The sequence below is a fragment of the Manihot esculenta genome, chromosome 5, assembly GCF_001659605.2.
Source record: "Manihot esculenta cultivar AM560-2 chromosome 5, M.esculenta_v8, whole genome shotgun sequence".
NCBI lineage: Eukaryota > Viridiplantae > Streptophyta > Magnoliopsida > Malpighiales > Euphorbiaceae > Manihot > Manihot esculenta.
The window spans coordinates 28,624,092-28,638,315 of record NC_035165.2 but is presented as its reverse complement, the minus strand read 5'-3'; the positions used below and the strand labels follow the sequence as shown (position 1 = coordinate 28,638,315).

Below are 14,224 nucleotides of genomic sequence, written 5' to 3'. Positions count from 1 at the left end.
ATTATTAATTAGTTAAAATAGAAAAAAAAATTTAATTCTCTATTTTATTTTTTAATGTGCGGATCGAATAAAAATTGGATAACAGTAATTGCAGTGACGGAGTCGGGAGCTTCTCTTTAGTAGGGTATCACCGACTGTGCCACTGCGACACCACCGACTGCGCCGCTGCGACACCACCGACTGCGCCGCTGCGACACCACCGACTGCGCCGCTGCGGCACCTTTATCCCTTTAAAATATTTTTCGTTCACTGATACGGCACGGGCCTTACCGTACCTTCGGTCTGCCTCGGAGTAATTGTGTTTATACTAAAAAAACAGAGAGACAAAGTTGCATTTGATAATTTTTCAATTCGAGAAATCAGACTTTCGTGAATAAGGAAATACGTCGAACCAATGCATCTAATAATTTCTTCGACTAATTAAAAATTTTTCATTTTAGTTAAAATTACTATTGGTCCCACATAAAAAATACATGGTGATTGTCGATTGGTTGGGCTAGAGCTTGCAGGTAAGAATTGTCCTTCTATTTAATGGCATTAGGCATTAGCTGATATATACATATTTCTTGCCCATTGCCTCTGTTTCATTGCTTGCTTTGCAAATGGCTCCAAGCAAAGAAATTTCTAAAGAGCTTTTTCCTTATCTTCGAGTGTACAAGGACGGAACCATCGAGAGATATGCCGGAACAGAAGTTACGGCCGCCGGCTTAGATTCTCAAACCGGCGTTTTATCCAAAGACGTCTCCCTAATCACCCCACAGACCACCATCTCAGCCAGGCTCTACCGTCCTTATTTCATTAACAACGATCAAAAGCTTCCCCTTCTAGTCTACTTTCACGGCGGCGCGTTTTGCATAGCATCTCCTGCTGAACCCAGGTACCACCATTGCCTGAACCAGCTAGTTTTCCAGGGTAAAATCATTGTTGTCTCAGTAGATTACAGGCTAGCCCCAGAACACCCGCTCCCTGCTGCTTATGACGATTCGTGGGCTTCCCTTCAATGGGTGTTTTCCCACGTAGACGGTGGCACAGGCACTGAAGAATGGCTTGAGGATTATGCAGACTTTGAGCAAGTGTTTTTAGCAGGAGACAGCGCTGGCGCTAATATTGCACACCACTTAGCTTTACGAATGAAGGACTCAAACATGCAAGCTTCAAATAAGAAGAAGCAGAAGCTTCAAGGCATAGCTATGATCCATCCTTATTTCTGGGGAAAAGATCCAATTGGAGAAGAAGCAAATCAAAGTGAAAAAAAATCAATGGTAGATAATTGGTGGAAGTTCGTTTGCCCTTCAAATAAAGGCTGTGATGATCCATACATAAACCCATTTGTGAAAGGAGCAGCGAGTCTTAAAGAGCTGGCGACTGAAAGTGTGCTGATCTTCGTAGCAGAGAGAGATATCTTGTGCGAAAGAGGGAAGCTTTATTATGAAAATCTGGTGAAAAGTGGGTGGCAAGGTAAAGCACAGATTGTGGAGACAAAAGGAGAAGATCATGTTTTTCATATCTTTAAACCTGACTGTGAAAATGCTTATCTTTTGATCAAACGCTGGGCTTCTTACATCAATAGGAGCAACATAGGATCTTTGTAATGGCTTTGTGTTGGCTGCTGCTTAATTTGTGTCAATTTGTGTGGGATGGAGTTGTGAATTAATCTTACCTTTACAGCTAGATTTCCAATCCCCATGAACCTAAATGCTGATCTTGATTGAGATTGTTGATGTGCGACACTCCACAAAAGAATAACCTTTACCATATAAATATCGTGATCATTTAATTTCTTTTTTCTAAAAAATTCTCATCCTTTAATTTTTGAAAGGATTTTTTTCCAATTTCATTTTGAAAGATTGTTTGGTTCAAAATTCTCCATTTGAAAGTATACTTTTAAAAATTTATTTTCTAGAAAGTAAGATAAAATACTTAGTATATAAATTAAATTTTCAATAAATAAATTTATTTTTAATTTATAAAATATAATAATATCAATAATATAATTTGAAGTGTAATAAATTTAAAAATATATTAGCAAATTTTATTACGCTCAGTTAGAGAATTGCAATTAAATTACGGAAATGACCTAAGTAAGTTACTTTTTTTATATAAGAATATAAAAAATTATCGTGTACATGGGTTGTAGCAAAGGACAACTAATTTATTTTCTTGTTGGCCAATCAAATCAAAATAAAAGACGTGAATTCTTTGATTATTAATGAGAAAAGAATTCAGCAATCAAGTACTGTTCATTTATTCTACTCGCCATTTTTCATAATTTTTGTATATAATATATATATATTAAAAAATATAATTTTTTATTATATTTATTTTAAATATATTAAATTTTATTAAATATTAAATTTTTTAAAAAATAAGATAAAATTAAATAAATTATATATTATTATAGACTAAAAATATAAATAATATTTTTTTAAAACAATAAAAAATAGATAAAAATTATAAAATAGAGTGAGTCCTGTATCATAATAATTATATTAAAATTATATAATTAAAAATATATAGTGGAATTTATAATTCTCCTGCCGTTCCATGAAAGTGTATACTTCTACTAATCAGACAAAAGTCATTTTACTTAGAGAAAAAAGAAAAAAGAAAAAAAAAGATAGAGAGAAAAAGAGGATGTCTTAAATGAAACGGTGGTTGGCCGATGAATTTAAATGCATGTTGTTGACCATTGATAACAAAATTCAAAGGTGTATAGCAATTCTATCACGGAAATACACTGCCATCCATCCTCTAATTCAAATTCGGTCACGTATCGATTTGAAAAAAAAAATAAATAAGATTAATTTAAATTTAAATTAATATTGTATCAAAAAATAGTATCATTTATAAATTAATCTGAAACTAAAAAAATAATTAGTCTGAAATTTGAAGATCTTATTTTTTTTTAAGGTGGATAAATTATTTATAAAAATTATAATTTTAAGAAAATAAAAATTTTGAATTGTATAAAATCGAACCAAAATCAGCACGTTGCGAGATCTACTCCAACTAACCTTCATAAATGAAGTGATAATGCATGAAAATAGTAATGAATTGAAGGCGAATCATGGATTCCCTTCCATCGTCATTCTCAAAATCAATATCAACATTTTGGAATGAATGTGATTCTAAAAATATTAAAAATTCAAAGATTTTGATTTGGTATCTCTTTAATTAATCATTCTCAGATTTTTCCTCTCATCATCACTCTCCAATTAATCTTAGTTGAATAATATAATGAATTAATTAATTAATAGAAGAAAACCAATTAATTAAAGAGAAATATAGTTTATATTATTAAATATAAAATAAAATGATCGGTGATATTATTAAATTAAAAATAAAAATTATTATTAATAAAATAAGAGTATCATTGTGTGGTACACAACGAACTCCACGTTTCCGTACGTAAACGCCTCATCTGGTCAGTCGCCATCTGATTTAATTCGGAGGGACTCAAAAGTCATCGGAAAATTAAGTTAGGCCCCAAATTTCAAAATGTGGGAAAGTACTTCTTCAACTATTAGTGCTTGATTTATAAAGTCCTGTATAAGCATTGATACCTTCTGGATCCTTCCTTTAAGATTTCACCGGATGCTTTGAATTAAATTAAAATTAATTGAAATAATATCGTATAATAGATAAACGGTTTGGTTTTATGTTTCCAATCAATAGATCATGGATTGCTCTCAATTTCAATTTACCTTCTAGTTGTTTTGAAAAATCACTTTTCTGATAAATATTTTTCATATCTTTTACATTTAAAATACTAATAAATTATATAATAAAAATAATATTTTTCTAATAACAAAATTAAGTAATTTTAAAGATTCAATTAATAAAAATATTTATCTCCCCTAAATTCCATCTTTTGCTCTTTAGCGTAGGGATATTAACCGCCCTTTTTGGCCACTTCGAGTTTTCTTATACAATAAGGTATGTCATGAATACATTATTAATGTCACCTGAATTAAGTTTTTTATTATTTGACAAACTAAAAAAAAATTATGGGGTAGTTGGTATATTGTTAATAACTACTCCGACGTTCAAGTCTATTGTTCAGTAGTGAAGCAGTCAATTGTTAACTGACTAGTTGTAAATTTGAATCCTACCTGGGGAGATTTAATTCACTTCGAATTCTTTAATTTGGAATGAAAAACTAAAGGGTTCACTTTTACCATTAGGAGCAGGACACTTATTCTCTCTGTATTTCTTTCTATTGCATCCTTCATTATAAGAAAAAGTGTTTGGCAAAAAATATTGAAATGGAATGAATTTTTTATTTCATCATTGCACTTATTTATACACATTAGGGATCATTCTAGAAGAGAAAAGAAACAGAAAAGTGTCTGCTAATAAATAAAATCGCTCTTTTGGGTGCCTTAGGAACAAGTAAAACGATTGTTTTCTCTTTCTACTTTAGCATACCATTTTACCTGTTTCTTATAAAATGCTAGCATCACCTGTCATTTGGATTTGGGGGTTTTAGAGTTTTATTCTTTTCACCCACCCCGCAAGATGAAAACGCCTCAGGACTAAGTAGTCTCATCTTAGAGAGAAGATAGTGAAAACTTATCATGCCAAAGGGCTTAGAAAAGAGATTTGTGAGTTGTTATTTAGAAGAGATATGATGAGTGACAATGAATCCTTTTATTAGTTGATTACAAATAACATGACAGTTTATCTGAGTTGGCCGCGATATGGAAAGCTACTTTATTGTCAAAGTAAAGGGGGGCAGGAAAGGTGGTGGTAACATATAACACTCGTAGGAGGTAAGAAATCCATTTTAACTTGTATAATGTATTTGTCATACTTCTGTACTGTGCTTTAGTTAATGATTTATGAACTGTTGTTTGCTTTTTTGTTTTCTAGAAAATTAACGAAGAGCCAAGAAAGATATAGAATCTCGGGAGAGATTTCCAAGAGTTAGGACAAACTTCTCATTCTGAGTCACAGAAGGCAGAAAGCTTAAGGTTGTTAGCTGCGGGAAAGAATTATCCTTTCTTAGGGTTAATTTATAGCGCGACATCAAGGTGAGGTTTTCTCGGACTCTACATGTATTGGCTTAGCTGTTATGTAAAGTAGGTTAAGTCAGGGTGTGTGACCTGAGTCCTAGGTATAGCAAATGTCCCACCAACCTTCTGTATTGCTCAGGATTATATAAAAGTTTTTTTGTGTCTGTGTTAAGTTTTAAACCTTTTGGAAAAGGAAAAGAAGCTATGTTGGCATTCTCTAACCTAGTGTCCGAGATGATATCTTAAACATATTTTTGTTGATGTAAGAAGATTCCTTCCTTAGACCTGCTATTTATAGGTCCAGGAAGTAACGAACATGTCTCATGTTTTTTATTGTAAAATCTTTGTGTAAGTAAGCCTTTGTTTGCATAATTAGTTGTTCATCAGGTATTGTGATTAGAATGTCATCAACATAGATAATTAATATCAAAAAATAATCATTAGAGTCTTTTGTAAATAAACAGTCATCAACTTTGAGATTGTTTGAACTCAAAATGGCAAAATGTTGGGTAAGCTCAATATTCCTCTGCCTTCCAGCTTGCTTGAGGCCTAAAGGCTTTTAATTAGTTTACAACCTTGCCCTTCTAGTACTGGATATCGTTCTGATACTTGCATATATAAATCTTCTTCGATATATCCATATAGATAGACATTATTAATATTCAGTTGATACACTTATCAATTCTTTGTAGTAGCAATAACTAATAAAGCTCTTATAGTTATAAATTTAGTATCATGATAATCAATATTAGGTAGTTGGTTGTATCCTTTTGTCACTAATGTGGCTCTGTATTTGTTTACTGATTTATCTAGATTGTATTTTATTCTGAAAATCCATTTTGAAGCAATAACCTCTTTTTCCTATGAGTAATTTGGTTAAAATTTAAGTATTATTTATTTGAAGAGCCTTTAATTCAATTTGCATGATTTTAATTCAATTACTATATTTTCTTACTCCAGAATAAGATTTTGATTGTGTAGATAAAACAACCATAAAATAATTGTACCGGATGAATGGGGTAAAGAAAGTGAGAAGAGAAAATTTATGCTCAAATTTATTTGCAGGAGCTAGAACAATATTTTTTCAAAATTTAATTAAAGGCTTTATTAATAATTTAAAAATTTTCGATTAATGTTTGGAGAGCTTATTGCCTTTTAAATTTTTTGAGAAATCTTCACTTTCAACCTGCAAATTGGTAGAATGGAAATTTTTTAATAGAAAAATATTTATATTTAAACTTTTAAAATATCTTAATTTTTTAAAATAATTAAAAATTATTAGAATTTAAAAACTATGAGAATTTTCTCTTAAAAAAACATGTAATATAGATTTTCTTTTCCATCATAAAGTGCTAGTCTAATTTAATTTCTTTAGTCCACTTTTGGTAGACTCTATGCTAAATTTCTTTAAATTTTTTAATTTTTTTGTATATTTATTTTTTTTAATTTAAAACCAAAGTGATTAGAATTAATCCAAATTAATTCTAATATCATTTAAAACGTTTTCAATGAAATTTGAATTTAAAAGCCATGTCACGATTTTTTTTCTTTAAAAATTAAAAGCCATGCCACGACAAAACCTATGCCATGTGGCTACAATTTAGTCAACAAAATCATACTTGGAAAATTACAATTAAATCTCTAAATTTTTAAAAAATTTATTAATTCATCACTATATTAAAATTATTTAATTAAAACTTTCTTACATTATATAAATTTTAATTTTTTAGTCATTTCATTAAAAAATTATTAACTACCTTAAAACTTTATATTATTTAATTTTCATAATTTTAAATACTTATATCATTTAATTTTTTATTAAAATTAAAATAAATTAATTAATATTTTTAATATAATAATTAAATAGTATAATTTTATAAAATACATTATTTAGAAATAAGGATAAATTAGTAAATTTATTAAAAACTTCAGATGTAATGGTAATTTTCCTATATATATTTATGTTAATATAAAACAAAATGACGAATATATCCAGGATGTCCCAAATCACGGAAAACAAAAAATAATAATAATAATTTCCTTCGCCCTTCATTTCGGGGAGAAATAAAGAAAGAAGAAAAGGCAGCCCACTCTCTGGTGTATATAAACCTCATACTTCTGCTCATAGAAATTATATTCTTCTTCTTCAGTTCACTAATATCTCTCCTTCTCTATAGATCTGGATTCAAATGGTTTCAGAAAAAGCACAAGTGTCTCATGATGTTTTTCCTTACCTTCGGGTGTACAAAGACGGGACCATCGAGCGATTTGCCGGCACAGAAGTTGTTCCTGCAGGTTTGGATCCTGAAACTGGTGTTTTCTCCAAAGACACGGTTATCGTACCGGAAACTCGTGTCTCGGCGAGGCTCTACCGTCCCAGTTTAGCAAAAGCTAGCCAAAAGCTTCCTCTCGTTATTTACTTTCATGGTGGTGGGTTCTTCATATCATCCACTGCTGACCCCTTGTACCATCGATCTCTCAACAAGCTAGTGGCTGAGGCAAACATTGTTCTTGTGTCGGTTGACTATAGGTTAGCCCCGGAGAACTCTCTTCCGGCTGCATATGAGGACTCGTGGGCTGCACTGAACTGGGTGGCTGCTCATGCTGGTGAAGGTGACGGGAAGGAGGCGTGGCTCAAGGATTATGCTGATTTTGGACGGGTGTTCTTGGGAGGAGATAGCTGCGGTGCTAATATGACCCATCATTTGACGTTGAAGCTCAAGGGATCAGAACTGAGTAGAGAGCTGAAGATTGAAGGCGTCGCTATGATTCATCCTTACTTCTGGGGGCAAGATCCCGTTGGAGTAGAGAAGATTGATCATGTAAGAAGATCAATGGTGGATAACTGGTGGACGTTCATCTGCCCATCCCATAAAGGATGTGATGATCCACTCATCAACCCATTTGCTGATGGATCTCCCAGTCTTGAAGGGCTGGCTTGCAATAGGGTCCTTGTTATTGTGGCAGATAAAGATATATTAAGAGATAGAGGAAAGCTTTATTATGAAAAATTATTGAGCAGCGGATGGAAAGGGACTGCAAAACTTGTGGAGATTAGAGGAGAGGATCACGTCTTCCATATATTCGATCCCAATACTGAGAATGCTAAGAGCATGTTCAGAGATCTTGCTTCTTTCTTCGGTAAAGCAAGACATTGATTTGATAGAGGGTTTTCGATTTGATGTTGTGTGTTACTTTCTAATGTTGTTTTATGTGGAAAAAAAAAAAAAAAGAAATCGATTTACATTGCTAATAGCGCCTTTTGACCACTTTACAAGCCACAAGCTCCACAAAAAAGAAACCATCTCCTACCGTCTGTCTGCTTCTGCCCTCATTTTATGGCAATTAGGAAATAAATTTCTTCAGGATCAGCGCTCGTCAATGAAGCTGTAACATAGATTCGGAAAACATAGCCATACTCTAGTCTGCAATAAACCTCATGAATTGAAATCCAGGATTTACCTCCTTAACACTTGGCTGGACAAATCAATGGACATCTTAAAGGCCAAAAGTAACGAATCTTCAAAAAAAATTATTCATCTGTAAGCTCTTAAATATTATAGAAGAAATTGGTTAAACAAAATCTAGTATTCGAAGAAATAGAAATAAAAACTGGTATGTTAGTTTTGAAGGCCAAAATGCATTTTTTTTAAGAAAAAAAAAAAACACAATTTCAAATGTCCCAGAAAAAAATATTTTGTTATTTTAACGTTTTTATCAAATTAATTTTAAATTATTTTTTAATACTTTCTAACTAATATACTTATAAAAAGTTTTCATTTTTCTCTTAACAGAAGTTCAAACAGCAAGCTAAAACAGACTTTTAAATTGTTTCCTCAACTTACCAAACGGGAATCCACGACATAGTCTAGTATGACAACAAAAATAACCGAGTTAAAAGCAAATTAAAAAAATATAAAATCCGATATTTGTTTTACTTGAGACATAGAATACAGCAACGCAAGTAAAAAGTATTGGTCTAGAACACAACTGTATCGAGCATGGTACCCAAAGTCTGGACTATGTTGGAAGACATCAAGTTAGACACATGCTCTTCAAGGTGCTTCTTTGCATCTTGCCTTCCCACATTTGCAATTGCTAGCTTCTCAGGTGGCAGCTCATCTTCCTCTTGCACTGCCTTGTTGTATTTAATAGCTAAGTTCAGCATTTCCTGTTCATTCCAGGACAAACCAAGATCACCATCACTTGTCTACCGAGAAAATATTTATCATTGTTTCCCAAATACCCAATAGAACAAAGAGTAATGAAATTGGCATGGCCCATATGATGTCAGTGTCAAATTCCAGAATTAAGTTAATGAGTGATTCTGTTCCGCTAGACCCATTGGGGCTTAAAATGTATGCAGACAATACTGTGACCACTGCAGAAGTCAGATTATTATTAACTCAAATTTTTACCCCAACACTACCTAGGATATATGATACCACAATGCATACTAAGTAGGGCTGCAGAGAAACCGTAGTGCCTCAATGTAGAGTTGTGTTTTGGATTTCACTCAAGCTTCCTTGTCTAATAAACACGCTGGCCTTGCATTGAATGGACTCAACTGGAAAGCTATTAAGCTGAATACATTTATTTTTACACATTTGTTTCTCTCCACAAAATTTATACCACATATTAGAAGATCTGGACATTATATATCACCAAAGACCCCAATTAGAGTCAATATCCCATATGAAGACTAGTAAGCTCCAATTATGTAACCATCACTCACCTGAACAGTCTGTTCGTTGGTTTTAGAATGAGTATCAAACCGCTTGAGTGTCAATCCATCTGTCCATTTCTTTTTGTGAAGGTTAAGAAGCATTTTTTCCTCCAATTCATTCTTTCTGTAATTAATGGCTATTGAGTAATAATGCCTGTTCAATCCATGGATCAATGCCTGAAACATTTGATAAAAGCATATCATAAGTTATAGTATAACAGGAAAATAGCTGTCAGAGGAAAAGGGGAAAAAGAGAGAAATTAAGTAAAAGGTCATTTTTGACATGCATTCACCTGAATGGATGGTTTATTCAGATGGCCAAGGTTGGAAGTTGTCTGCCGTGGTTCTTGGCCAAGCATCATTGTTTGTGGATTAATCAAGCGAAAAGCATCTATCACCACTTTTCCTTTAACACTCTGAATTGGATCCACCACAACTGCCACAGCCCGTTGATTCAGAGCTTCAAAACTCTGCAAGTAATATCAAACATCATGAATGATGTGGCCAATTAATAGCAACAAACTCAAGATGAACAACAGTCAAATATAAGAAATTGCAACTAAGAGCCGATCTTAATCTAGAGTGATCAACTTCCAGTCATTTGCCAAACTCCATAGAATCATTCACTATCCATTGCCAGCTCAGGTCAGCAGTTGCAACCACAATCTCAAGTTTTCAAGATCAAGTTGAATAAACCTTGTAAGGGGGGAAACCTAAAGAAAGCTAAAATATTTCTTCCTACACGACATATGTCAAAATACCATATTTTCAAGCATTAGATTGCCAGAGATGAGAAGGTGCTGAAAGTTCACCATCATTTTTTCCAATGATATATGGAATGCTGAAAATTCTAAGCCTTTCAATTACAGTAGTGTCCTCAGAACAAGAGAAACCCTGATCTAGAAATACATCAGTCAGTTCATACATCACATTCTGGTCTCAAATTATGATGTCCTAACTATGTAAGCTCCAATAAAGTGCTAGCAAATCATACTAGTTACAGTAAAAAGCCTTTACTGCTTTGCCATAAAACCAATTAGAAGTATTGGCCCTCTTCAAGCCTAGTAAACATTAAGCATTTTTTTTCCTGGTAGCATAAATATTAAGTCAACAGTTTATTGGAGCATCAGTTCTAAGTTAAATAATCCACTAAACCTGTTGTGTGTTTATATCAACGCCAGATAGCCAACAGCCAAATCCAGGATGGGAATGGTACCACCCAACAACCATCTCTGGCCTGCAAGACCAAATATATGAAATAAGCTACCAGGAATGAAAGATCTGAGAAGAGAAAGTGAGATATCCAACAAAGCAAAAACAAATTGCCAATCCGCAGCACCCAACATACCACAAGAAAAGAAAAATACCAATATATAAACTGCAGAATACAATTTAGTCTAAATATAGTTTATTGAAGACTACCTTCCAGTCTGTTTGAGCATATCAAGCATGTTAGTCTGAAACACATGATCAACAGCTTCAACACTAACACCAGTACCACTTTGAGGCATTGCAAAGACATCAACAACACGTACAGTGTATTCATCCACAAACTCTCCCAACATCAAGCCCATCACTTCCATGGGGACCCCAGCTCTTCCTATTATTCACGTCAGCCAATTCACGTTTTAAAATGAACATGAGTGCAATTTTACTTCATGATCTTTAGAAGTCTCAAACAAACCAAAGGAACCAAAAATAAGAAAAAAAAAAATTCACATCCAACACGTGAGCAAAAATCCACCATCAAAACTATTTAGAATGGTGACACAAGTAAACAAATGCAAGGCATATAAGAGTATAAATAATCAGGATACAACTACACAAAAATGAAACGAAAGGTTCAAGTGACGGAAGGAATTAAAGAATTGCAATTGCAAATTAGAACTTCAATTAAAAGAGCATGTGTTAAACTAAAGACAAACACAATACAGAATCGAAATCCTTAAATTGCATAAAATGCATACAATCCTAATGCATCAAGCGCGATACTGAAATGAACCCAAAAATCACATATGAGATCGACAAACCCTAACTTAGCTTCACGAGCAAATAGAACAAAAGTTTCAACAAAAGCCTAAAATTTAATTGTCCAGGTAGGTCTAGGTGCAACTTTTGGTCTAGATTGTTGAGAATCGTACCGTGTTTAAGCATTTTGAGGAGGGCAAGAGAGGAGATGTAGACCTGCTCCGATGAATCAAGAGTTGGAGAATCAGGGGGTGGGTGACCTAGAGCGCCTCCTGCACCCGCAAACATTCTCTGCAGTCTCTCCATGCCGGACATTTTCTCGCTTTCACTTTCTAGCTAAGCAAACAAAGGATCTATCGCTATGGAGTTTTCTTTTGTAGCAAGACAGGACTTCTCCCATCAATAGCTCCACCCTCTGTGCGGTTCTGGTATTTATATGAGCTGCAGCTGCAAAGATAGAGAAATTTTTTTTTTCTTTTTGGTTTAATTACAATATAATTCTACTATTTAATAAAAGTTATAATCTAGCCTGCTTTTCCTTTTATTTTTAAAAATAATTTGAAAATTGTTTTTTAAAAAATAATTTAATTTCTATTATTTAATTTTAATTAAAAAATAATATATATTAACAAACTTATATATAAATATTCTAAAAAAATTTTGCATTTCTCGTTTGAAAAAAAAATCCCTTTCTTTAATGATTTAACATTTTCTTTTAATTAATTTTTTAATTATTTTAAATATTAAAAAATATTTTTCTATAAAATATTTTTTATAAAATAAAGAGAGTCTAAAAATATTATTATTAAAAATAAAATAAAATAATTTTTCACTTTTTATAAAATATATTGTTTTCATCATTAAATTCGTTCTAGATAATAGACCTTGGTCTATTCATATCAACTTCTCATCATTAGAGACCGGCCAGCAGATACGCCTTTTGAAGAGCTCACTTTCACAGAAACACCAATTTGGGTACAAATTCATGGCCTCCCTCCCAATAAGGTGAATTCTATAGACGCCCATATTATGGACAACTTCATGGGATGTTTTATAGATGTTGATCTTGCCCAGGATGGTGCCATTGGTATTCCTCATTTCCTCATAGTGAGGCTCAGTTTACGGGACTTTTTGTTAATTTAAAATTAAAAATAAAAAAATTGTCAATTTAGAAAAAAAATAAAAAATTTATGAATTTAGAGTTTGACTATCAGATGACAGTTTAAAATTACATTCTTCCACCTCCTCTTCTTCTTCTTTGATTTTTCTTTTTTTTCTGTTTTTTTTATTCTATTTTGATTTTTCTTTTTATTTTTTTTTAATATATCTTTGAAAATATAGGAACTGACTTATTAATAATAATAATATCCAATAACTAAATAAAAGGTTTTATTTGAAGATAAAATTGGATTTTAAAATTTTTCTCTCTCATTCTTTATCTATTTTTAATGGAAAAGATAATGACTATTTCATTGACGGATATAAAAGTTAAGGACATTTTAATAGATTTCTGAAAATATAAAGACTGACTTATTAATAATAGTAATATCCAGATACTAAAATGTAAATATTTTTTTTTTAAATCGCGTGACCCTATTCACAGTGACGCCAAACCATAATGTTTTTATTTTTTAATTATTAAAATATTATAATTATATTAATTAATATATTTTTTTATATCATAATAATTTAATAATTTTATTTATATTATATTTTTTATTATAATAAATTTTTTATAATAAATTTTATTAATTTTAATACATTATTATAATAATATTATAATTAAATAATACTAATTATAAATTTATTTACCTGTTATTAAATATATGTTCAAGAACACATAATTAAATAATTAATAAAAAATTAATTAATTAATTAATTAATATGAATATTTAAATTTACATCGTATATCATCACAGAATAATATTAATTTTATGGCAATGTACATAATTACATAATAATATTGATTTTATAATATTAAAATTATATAGGGTCAGTAATATTTTTAATTTAAATATTAATAATAAAATATATTAAATATTAATATATAAAATATATTAATATTTAAAATTATAAAATAAAATTACGCTGTGATTAAATATTTTACGCTATCATTCGATTGTTTATGATTTATTAAAGACAATAAATTTAATTAATTTATTCTATAATTAAATTAATTAATTAATTTATTTCTCTTTTATAAATTATAAATAATTCAGTGTTTTCCTATAATATCTAATAATAAGATAATATAATAATTTTAAATATTTTATACGGATTATTTATAATTTATTAAAGAGAAAAAATAAATAAATTAAGTAATTAATTCAATAGAGTAATTTTATATACATTTAATAGTAGTATAATATTATAATTCTAAATATTTTTGTGCAATTTCTTTACTATTAACTTTTATAATACTCTTATATATTAAAAATATTTTTATAAAATATAATAACTATTTATAATTGGTTCTAATACTGTGTAGAGTTATAAAATAGTTTAATAGCAGTAT

General features: G+C 30.9%; 3 protein-coding genes across 3 annotated transcripts; 2 read left to right on the top strand and 1 right to left on the bottom strand.

The window, feature by feature from the left end:
• Positions 1–570: 570 nt before the first annotated feature.
• On the top strand, positions 571–1,669 carry LOC110614770 (probable carboxylesterase 2). The gene has a single exon (XM_021756426.2). It carries the CDS (start codon positions 603–605, stop codon positions 1,590–1,592), a length of 990 nt encoding a protein of 329 aa, XP_021612118.1. The 5' UTR covers positions 571–602; the 3' UTR covers positions 1,593–1,669.
• A 5,412-nt stretch (positions 1,670–7,081) lies between these two features.
• Positions 7,082–8,268, top strand: LOC110614573 (probable carboxylesterase 2). Its single transcript, XM_021756136.2, has one exon. It carries the CDS (start codon positions 7,205–7,207, stop codon positions 8,171–8,173), a length of 969 nt encoding a protein of 322 aa, XP_021611828.1. The 5' UTR covers positions 7,082–7,204; the 3' UTR covers positions 8,174–8,268.
• A 558-nt stretch (positions 8,269–8,826) lies between these two features.
• On the bottom strand, positions 8,827–12,139 carry LOC110616188 (26S proteasome non-ATPase regulatory subunit 14 homolog). Its single transcript, XM_021758537.2, has 6 exons — positions 11,883–12,139; positions 11,164–11,341; positions 10,897–10,978; positions 10,035–10,211; positions 9,751–9,918; positions 8,827–9,186 (listed from the first exon to the last, which is right to left on the bottom strand). The coding sequence occupies exons 1-6, from the start codon at positions 12,022–12,024 to the stop codon at positions 8,995–8,997; spliced, it is 939 nt and encodes a 312-aa protein (XP_021614229.1). The 5' UTR covers positions 12,025–12,139; the 3' UTR covers positions 8,827–8,994.
• Positions 12,140–14,224: the final 2,085 nt, after the last annotated feature.